The sequence below is a fragment of the Nelumbo nucifera genome, chromosome 6, assembly GCF_055504915.1.
Source record: "Nelumbo nucifera cultivar China Antique chromosome 6, China Antique-T2T, whole genome shotgun sequence".
In the NCBI taxonomy this organism is placed as follows: Eukaryota; Viridiplantae; Streptophyta; class Magnoliopsida; order Proteales; family Nelumbonaceae; genus Nelumbo; species Nelumbo nucifera.
This window is the reverse complement of record NC_142654.1, coordinates 9,061,762-9,071,864: the sequence shown is the minus strand read 5'-3', so window position 1 is coordinate 9,071,864 and position 10,103 is coordinate 9,061,762. Positions and strand designations below refer to the sequence as shown.

The window sequence follows — 10,103 nt, the reverse complement described above, 5'->3', positions numbered from 1 at the left end:
CCCATGAATTGTTCCTTCTGAGTTCCGATCTCTTGCCCACACAAATTCTGTCCACATTTACTCACATAACATCGCAGCTACACATGGAGAACATCTCATTTACATTACATAATATTATATAGGGGAGGTTTTCCCAATTCATGGGGGTAGTGTATTATGAGTAGATGTGGGCAAGAGATCCGGAGTCGTTCCTACATCCCTACCTACAGAGCACCACTACGTGTATTACGAATGTTTTATGACAAAGGGAGATATTCTCAATGCGCAACTGTATAGAGTAGAGACGTAGGAACGAGCAGGATAGCATATTCAAACCCGAAAAAAAAAACATAAAACGAATCAACACTTTAAAAAATTCATCGGTAAAAAGGGTAATTTAGAGATTTAGAAAAACTTAAAATAGTCAGATGACTTCAAAATTAAACGGAATGCTATCAGAGCGGGTCTTTGTCGGAATCTGAAATTTCAGGGGTAATTACCTCTACCCCTAGTCCCTACGTGCAGGATAGTAAATCCACCAAGAAAACCGTTACATTGGAATCTTTTAGCTCTTTTGTAAATCTAATTGTACAATGTAATACACCGTTTCAATCCCCAGGTCAATACGAGAGTTCTAATCTGATGTTGTCCTTCATCCCCCTCCTGTATAAAGTAATACACTGTCTGACTGTGGAGTGTGGATTATCTTTTTCTTGTATCCCTTAAAAATTCATCACTGACCATACATCTGGAATATAATGTTGGGACCCATCTTTATTGGGATCCGCATTTGAAATCTGAAGAGGGTATAAGAAAACAAATTTGTATGCCTCGGCATGGAACGGGATCGTTAATGGTGTTGGTGGGTGTGTACTGTGTAGGACCGACGTAGCCGCTCAGCACTTGTCCAAGAACTAAAGTAAAGCTGTAAAGGGCATCTCATACTTACATAGTTACAGTCTTCTGTGTTTACTCTTTAATTACGATGAATTATGAAATATGAATACGAAAGCTACATCCTCCCAGCTCCCGCTTCCACCCTGCTAAATAATATTGTCACTTTCTCTGTTCCGTGCAGTTGCAGGTCGAGGGTTTATCTGTCTCTGCCTACTTCAGAAACCCTGGTATGCATCCACCCCATAACCTGTCGTTTTTCTTTCTGTTCATCTGTTAATGCATTTCGGGTCATCTTGATTCTTGAAATGCGGTGGAAGTATAGTTCTGTTAGGTGTTATCCGACTAGAAATGCTACTAAGATTTTTAGCTTCTTGAGGATTTTCTCTCTCTCTTCATTTGTTCTTTCTTCCTATTGAAACTTGAACCAAGGATATTAGGTGTCAAGTTCAATCCACTAAACTTACAATTGGATGCTTGAGAATTCTTTTCTATGTTTTCTGGTTGTTGTTGAATCGTTCTCTGCCTACTGAGGAAACCCTGGTATGTATCCGGCCCATAACCCGTAGTTTTTCTTTCTGTTAATCTGTTAATGTATTTCGGGTCATCTTGCAATGCGGTGGAAGTATAATCTTGTTACCCGACTAGAAATGCTACTAAGATTTAGCTTCTTTACGTCTCTCTCCGTTTGTTATTTCTTCCTATTGAAACTTGAACCAAAGGATACTCGGTTTCAAGTTCAATCCACTAAACTTATAATTGGGTTCTTGAGACTTCTTTTCTATGTTTTCTGGTGGGTTGTTAAAGATACTTTGGTGGGCTCATTCTTGGGATATTTCTTTGCTCGATGAGTTCTACCTCCTCTTTGTGGAGGTTGTTCCTCGAAGAAGTTAGTTATTGATGATGATTTTCTTCTCTGACAAGTCGGGGTTGATAATAAACGGTCCCTCCTTGAATATCAGTAATCTGCCTTATTTCTGTAAGAGTTGCTGACTTGCTGTATGGGTTTGACCCAAAAGCTGGAGATGTGAATTCTCTAATTGAAATAGACTATGGTTTGGCAAGAGGAAGAATGAGAATAATAAGTATTACTTCCATATATGAACTATTTTGGGTTTAGCAGCATTACATTTGCAATCTGTTTATCTTATAGTGTATTAGTATTTAGTTTAACTCCTTTCCTTTCTGGGAATTCCTCCTTCTGCAACTACTTAAAGTTTTTTCCCCATTTAAAAGAAGCAATCAGTTCTGCGCCAAGGGTGGGCCTTGGTGCAATAGTTGGGTTGCTCCATTGTGATCTGAGTTCAAATATTGGAAACAGCCTCTCTATATGTGCAGGGGTAAGGCTGTGTACATCTGTCCCTCCCCAGACCCTGCATTGGCAGGAGCCTTGTGCACTGGACTGCCTTTTTCATTTTCTTAAATCATTTGAAAGTACTTAACCATCAAAGAAGCCTAAAGCAACCAGCAATTGCGTAGTTGTTGTACCAATAGTAGACTGATCATTTGGTGTACAGCAGAATTTGTAATGGGTTCGAAATATGAGACTGCCACTGCCTGTGCCAAATTGACCCTGCTTAGGTGGCTGTTACAATCCATTGGTTTTCTGATATGGACCTTCCCCATTTTTTGGTGATATACACACATAGAGGCTAGAGCTTTGGTAATTGGGCTAAGAAGAACCTGACATGCTTGCCTCTTCGGCCTCTATTTATGGAGAAACCACAACCATGTGTCCAAAAGAATCTCCTTTATGAAGGCAATTATTAAATTGAAAAATTGAAACCATGGATAGCTAATATCAATTGGGGAAATAGTCATGCAAAATAGGGTTTAGGGTTTATATGGACTGGGGGATTGAGCATTTCCAATTCAAAGTCCCTAATCTAGTGGACAATTCAGATTGTCCATATTGTCACTTGACATGGCAAAGATAGGGCGGGTTGTCTAGGAAATCTCCCTGCTTGACCCAATTGGGAAGGTCCCTGTGACTGGTATTTCAATGTAGAAGGGGAAAAAGGCAAAACTATACACCTTCTGCCATTTCATTTTGAGGACAAAAGGGGTAATTTTTTTCTGCAATTTTCACATTAATAATTTAATACCAATGCAACTAGTGTATGAAAGTGATCTTGTTTAAATTTGTAGAACTAGATCTCCATTTAAACCTATCAAGTTGTTGGTCTCACTCCTATCAACTTATATGGGTTAGAGGTTGGTTTACCAAAAAGTACATTAGATTTTATGAAAGAAAGAAAAATGGTTGTTATGTTACTGATCAGGGAAGAGAAAAGAAGAAACTGGTTAATGTGTGGTATGCTGGTTAATGTTGCCATGGTTCCATTACTGCTTTACATATAAAAGAAGAAACTGGTTACTATATATGGACCTCTATCTGTAAGCGCTTCAGAAATTGGCTGTTGTTACATGTAGTTTGGGCTGAGAACCTGGTGAACTGTCCACATAATGCATACCGTAAAGGCTAGCTGGGTTGGGCGAACCTTTGCCCAGGCAAAGTGCAATGATTCTGGAGAGAAAAAGTCCCGGGTTCGGCGATCAAAGGAGGAAAGGAAGGCCATGGTTGAATCCTTCATAAAGAAGTAATTTCTATATCCTTTCTTGTGTTTAAGATGCTAACTTCATTTGCAGCTTAGATACTGGCAACTTATTGTTAAAGCAAACATGTCCATTGTCTGCTAGAACTTTCAGTTTGTTGTCAGCAAAGATGCAGATGATCTAGATTGTTGAATGCATATTTATTTACTCCATATTTACTTATTGATAGTTAACAAGATCAAAGAGAATTTATTCATGAATCATCAAACAAATAAAACATAAAGGGTATAAAAAAGTTAAAAAAGAAAAAAGAAAAGAAATTCAATAAACTCCAGGCTATCACAAAATAGCCTCTCATGCACCCTGTGGAAAAATCAAACTAATCTGGCCTGAGGTCCAATACAATTTGCTTCTTCCTACCCAGCTTCTAGCTTAAAGAGTCAGCTAGGGTATTGGTGGATCTAGCAATCCAGTGGAACAAGGTATGCCCCTTGCACCAATGGTTTAGCCTCTCTAATACAAATATCTTTTTCCTGTACCTCTTGCTTCAGTAGATGGTCTTTAATGCTGCAGTGTGGATGATGAAAGGGGAGTCAGAGATTTTAAGTGGACTGGTAAAGATTCCCAGTCATACGCTCACCTTCCATACATGCTGCTTATGATAGTTTTCCATAGACTGGTTTGCACCTTGATGTACTGCCATAGCTATACTAAAATTAGAACCTCTACTATTTAATTCTACCTGTATTTTATTTTGTTGGCAGTCGCAACAGGAATGGAATGTTGAAATTTCAAATAAGACTTTGATCAAGAAATTAGGAGAAAAGAATCATCCAGCTCCACAGTAGTGTTTCTTGGATCAAGAGAAAAGCTTCACACTTTTGTAGGATCAAGGGAAACTAAAGATTTCTTTCCAGAAGTTTACTTTGAGATCATAAAGCAATAACATAGGTGTTGGTCCTGCAGCCCTACAATTGAAGCTGAATTCCCAGAATGCCTCTAATCAGTTTTGCATGGAGAAGGGCAGGAGAATCAAAACTTGGCGTGTTTCCAGGAATCTGACTTCACAATAAGAAAAAAGAACCCACTGAAAATTTATAGAAAAACATAACCTATTATACTCCATATTTCTTTAGAATTATGACATTATATTACCTAAAAAAGGTCTGGAACTTTATCTTTGTTACTTAGTTATTGTTTCTAGTAAAAAATGGCATTCATTGTCTATATTAGCTATTCATTTATGTCAAGTAAGGAAGTAGGTAAAGGAAAATGCTATATTGAAGTGTCCATCAGGAATCCATGTAGTGTTGGAATCCCATGTGTGTCAGACAAGGACACTGCATCCACTTAGGAGAACCCATGCAACACTACCCATAAGCTATAACTCCTTCAATAAAAGGCAAGTAATATAACATGTAGTTTTATCCCTTGAATACCCTAGCTACTTAAACTAGAACAAGCAAACAAAAGAAAAATTAGCAGCTAATTGACCCATCCAATGCAACCATTCCCCATCAAATTCAATGCCAATTCCCTAGGGAAGCTCCTCTGCCAATCTCACGTCATCATTTGACTACCAAATTAGGGCATTGTCTGTTTTGCCCTTTGCTGTGCATCTATATTTTGAAACCTTTTAACAAATCCTGATTACATTAAATGAGCTCTTCATATTCATATTATTAGATGAAAAATAGAAAACCAATTGATTTGATTAATATTTCCATTCTATTTTTCTTTTTTATTCAACTTGTGGTTTGGGAATTAATTTAAAAATAAATATTCATTTGCCACAACTTCCTTGAGTATCTAATTGGAATTTCTTTGGCTTGTTTGGCCATATATTATTTTCTTCAACTTTCTGCTGTTCAGTTATTCTAGAACTTACAGTTTGAATCTTTCTGTTTTTGGATAATAACTTGTTTCAGGTACCAGAGCAAAAACAATGGGAATTTCCCTTCACTCAGTCTCACACACAAGGAAGTTGGTGGATCCTTCTACACAGTCCGGGAAATTGTCCGAGAAATAATCCAGGAAAATAGAGTCCTTGGCCCTGCTAAGTTGACTTCAGAAGAGCAAGGCACTGATCAATTCTCCAAACAGTATCCATTAGGATCAATTTCTACAGAACCTCAACTTCAGTTTGATGAAGTCCATTTAGTTTCCATTGATCATCAGACTATTGGTAAGGAATCGGTTTCAACTTTGAGAGGGGACTGTACTGATCATGGAAGTCAGAGTTCCAACAATAAGACATATGTTAATCGGACTTGCATAGATGAAAAGCATGAAGAATTTAATGAATGGAAACCCTTAGAACAGGGGAATGGCACAGCACAAGTGGATGATGAACCTGTATTTACAGAGGATCAAGTGACTGAGAAAATGGAAATAGTGAAAAATACTGAAGTATCCATTGCTAAAATAACTCCTATAGTAGCAGATATTATAGTAGAGACCTTTCCACTAAAATCTGCTCCTAAGCCAATTAATAGCATGGATGGGAGGTCACAAGAAGCAAGGGATTTAACTGGAAATCTGGAGGAACAGGAAACTGAGGTGGAAGCAGCATCAGGCCATTCCTATCCCATATTCCAGAGTATTGACTCTGAGGAGGATAATTCTACTGGTTTGATCAATGCAAATGCTGCAACAAGCCTTCAAGATCCACCAAAGAAAGGTATAGGAAGCTCTGGAATTGGAAAAGGCATTAGTAACAGCCTTCTGGAGGGGTCAAACCTAACCAATGTATCAAATTATGATACCCCCACCTTGCACCTCCCTGATCAAAACCGTGAAGTTTCAAGAATTGAGGTCAGTTTTGGTGTTATTTCCATTTTATCCTGTCATATTTTTCTGTTTTGTATGCAAAATATTCTAAATCATTGACAACAATAGTAGTGAAAATAGAAATATATAAATTGCTGCTATCACCTTAGTAAATTCATGATTTCCAATTCCCATGCTCTACACATTATACGCCAGTAGGTTAATCCTGTAACCATTCTGTTTGTGAGCTACCTCTGGGATGGGTCATTGTTCACAATCATACTTACGTGGAATATTCCTATTCAACCCATTGTATGGATCTTTATTCCTTTTTCTCAGATTTGATACCAAAGGTCATGGCAATATGTACCATGCTAAATGCGGCCCCAAACAATCTGGCTTAACTGGGTAGGGAAGTGCACGGGCCAGCATAGGCTTTGATCCTGCAGTACTGAGTAGCTATGCTTATTGTTGTTTTATGTGCTTTTGCAGCCTAAACTTGCTCCAAATGAAATTCCTACTCAGAGTGTCAATGCTAGTACTACTCGCAGTACTCATGGGGAATCACATTCTCAACCGGTGGTAAAAAAGGCTGGTATCCAACATAGTCGCAGCACTGAGGATGGGATTTGCTCCACATTAAACAGAACCAAACTGTAAGTGTTTCAAAAACAAAGTCCAAATTTATTAGGTTTTATTCACAAAGATTCAATAATTCAACTGTTTCAGGAGCAATCCTTCTATCTTCATTGTTCACTAAAATATTTCCTTTTGTATATTTCGTTGAGCAGTGAGTCATGGAAAGGAGAATCCAAGAAACCTGCAGGGGCAGAAACTAATCTAATTTGGGCTGTGTTTAAAGCATTCATTGATTCCTTTGTGAAATTTTGGTCTGAATAGAGTGTATCTTTGAAAGGGATATTATTTTATATGATGGCCATAATCATCAGGCTTGTAGATTCTTTTATCAATTAATGATGCTTAGATTCTCTGATTGTGCAGAATATTGTTGACTTGAAATTTTGAATAAAAAGGCAAAAGTTTCCTTTGGTCTTTCATGGTCTTATTGGAGTAGGCCCATTTAATAGCGAGTTCAAAACTGTCTACCCCAGGTGTAACTCTGTGCCTTTTTCATCGGCTCCATTGTTGGAAGCTGATCTGTCATTATGACGTATTGTCCAGGCACAACCAGCATCAACCAGGAGATGTCCCAACCAGGATACCTATTACCTACAAGCACTGCGTTTAAGACCAAACAACCTATTTCAACTAAGAGTGATCAGTCAAAAGTATCACTGGATGGGCTGCCATGCCCTACGGGGGGCTATCCAATTGGACTAGCTAATCCTTAGTCTAGTGGAGTTTTGACTTGGTTCAGAGAACCACAACATCAACCATCAAAGCCCAGACACAGTGTCCAAACAGGTGGTGAGTTAGTTGGGTCAAAAGAAGTACCGACTCTTTTGCTGAGATCAGCTAAACAAAGGGGTCAATAGGGTGTCATTGTTTTGGGCTCATTCGTAATTTTCATGGTTGCCTTGTGTTTGGGAGAGATAACAAAGTGTTCAAACTGGTGGTGAGTTGGTTGGGTCAAAAGAAGTACCAACTCTTTTGCTGAGATTAGCTAAACAAGGGGTCAATAGGGTGTCATTGTTTTGGGCTCATTCGTAATTTTCATGGTTTGCCTTGTGTTTGGGAGAGATAACAAAGTTTACCTCTCCCCATCTTTCCTTTTTAATTAATGAATTATACCTGTTATTGATTAAAAAAAGTTATTGGTATTTATGAGTTTTTTTACCAGGTTGGTGTTGAACCAGAAAATTTATTTGATAAATCTTCTCTATTCCGTTGTTTGGTTGCAGTTGCACGTAGAATGGCTGTGGAAAATGGACTTTTCCCAAAAGTGTATTTATTTTTGGGGAAATGACGTTCCTTATGTTCGCCATAAACATTTAATGTTCTAGAATTTTATCAGCGGTGTTTCTTATAAATTTTAATATCGTAAGTTGAGTCTTCAGTTACAAAGAACACAAGAAACTGTGGCAATGGCGCAAGAGCCAAGAGTTTTTTTCTTCTTTTTTTCCAACGCGGAGGTTTGAGTTTGGGGAGATGGGAATGACTCGGGAAGAAACTGATATCCTTTCTGGCAACAACCTTGTGACTTGTGAGTAAACCTTTATATGTGGGGTTTGATTTTGCGAAAATATCTGTCAGCTGGAATTTCATGCTTCAATATGCATGCACTTGCACTTGATGATTTTCCAGATGAGCAATTAGAGACTTAGAGTACGAACTATGAAGGCTGGGAATCAAAGACATGGGGCATGGCCACTCCCAAAAGTTAACTTTTGATCATTGGATTTGGTGTTCCACACTCCACTGATGGAGAATGGCCAAACTGGGCCTCACTAAAACTGGTACACCGGAACAACCCTATCAAGCCCCACTAAAATGGCTGTGTAGGCCTTGCCAAACCCAACCAACAGGAACCTTAAATACAACCGTTTCTTGCTGCAGCCTTGTTTGGGAGGGTATCTGTGTTGATGGAGCCGTTTGGGAGAAGTTATCTGACATAATTTCATCAGAAAGTTGATTTCGCGGCTTCTGTAAGCCTATTTGGCAAAAATGACTGGCAGAAATGCATACGCTGAGATGGATGAATGGAAAATTAAACAGTTCTCTAAACATTTTGAACCTTGCTTGCTAGGTTCTGTAAGCCTATCGGGCATATCGATATTTTGAACCTTGCTTGCTAGGTGAAGTCTGAAGAGGCAAAATTAAACAGTTCTCCAAGCATTTGAAATATGAAATGAGATTGGATGTGTAGAGCTCAGGCGCTCAGACCTTTAAATAGCAGAAGCACATTGCAATACCTATTAAACCACTGGTTTTCTTCTTTTTATTTTATTTTATTTTTTTCACTAGCTCCACCTTTCTACTTGCCTCAGAAATTATAATTTTATTAAAACCTAAAACGGTCTCATCTCGTCTAAAGCTCGAGTGAGCCTACAGTGAAATGGATGATCATGTAGTATTCGAGTTGGAAAGGGCAAGAAGAATGCAAGAAAAGAACTAATTATATAGTGTATTTGATCCCCATATTTCTAACTTTTTACAGTTTCCAATTTTTGGCCTTTGGCATTACACTTATCCTTTTTCAAATAATTCATATCTAAAATGATCAGAAATGATATTTTACAGGACTACACGTTTCAGACGATATTTTACAAAGAGATAAATTGACAAAATCATTGGATTTCTCTGTGGTACTTCATTGCTTGTATAGATAACACACTTGAACTCCACGTGAAGCAAAACAATATGCAGTTAGAGAATGCTAATAACCTTGTTTAGTTTCCCAGAATATGCTCGAATCCTACCCCGGCCAGAAATGCTGTAGCCCGGCTTCCTAATGTCACATTATTAATCAGCTGTTGCAGCCACCTCTTGGTAGTTGGGTCTTCCTGTAAAACAAAAACATTTCGAAATACAACAAAAGAAAACATCATGATAGAGAAATCAAACAATGCATATAACCCAGAAAGAAACACTTACTTTATTCAGATATATATTAATAGCAGTTTTAATAAGGTCCTTTATGCTAGACGGTGTTGAACAAAAATACAACAATGCATAACCCAGAAAGGTCCTTTATACTGTGGAACTAGAACATGGATTTCAGGTTGGACAGATGGATGGTGAAATCCACACCATCTCCTAACTTTGTTCAGATCTTATATTATTTATTGGATATGGTTCAAATACATTTTGTCATACAGATGTGTCATGATACAAACCCACTAAATATGGATATGGAGGGGATGAATCTCTCAGATATATGACCAGCTCCATTTCATGCCCCAATTCTGGAACCATCCACCTAGAACAGACACTGGCATACACTA

At 38.1% G+C, this 10,103-nt stretch overlaps 2 protein-coding genes across 6 annotated transcripts in view; one reads left to right on the top strand and one right to left on the bottom strand.

Annotated features, from left to right (window-relative positions):
* Window positions 1-745: 745 nt before the first annotated feature.
* On the top strand, window positions 746-7,251 carry LOC104604608 (DNA binding protein). 5 transcript variants are annotated; one of them, XM_010269042.3, is made up of 6 exons: window positions 746-898; window positions 1,058-1,103; window positions 3,307-3,473; window positions 5,358-6,243; window positions 6,691-6,854; window positions 6,990-7,251. In XM_010269042.3, exons 3-6 carry the CDS (start codon window positions 3,340-3,342, stop codon window positions 7,096-7,098), a joined length of 1,293 nt encoding a protein of 430 aa, XP_010267344.1. In that variant the 5' UTR covers window positions 746-898; window positions 1,058-1,103; window positions 3,307-3,339; the 3' UTR covers window positions 7,099-7,251. The 5 variants fall into 5 exon arrangements, with proteins under 5 accessions (XP_010267344.1, XP_010267346.1, XP_010267343.1 ...); XM_010269044.3 differs by having other exon boundaries at window positions 746-931; XM_010269041.3 differs by having other exon boundaries at window positions 747-906.
* Window positions 7,252-9,257: 2,006 nt separating this feature from the next.
* LOC104604607 (uncharacterized) overlaps window positions 9,258-10,103 on the bottom strand; it is a 39,703-nt gene continuing 38,857 nt past the window's right edge. The window contains exon 9 of the mRNA XM_010269039.3: window positions 9,258-9,662. Coding sequence (XP_010267341.1) covers window positions 9,549-9,662 — 114 coding nt within the window. The 3' untranslated portion in view covers window positions 9,258-9,548. The remainder of the gene's footprint in view (window positions 9,663-10,103) is intronic.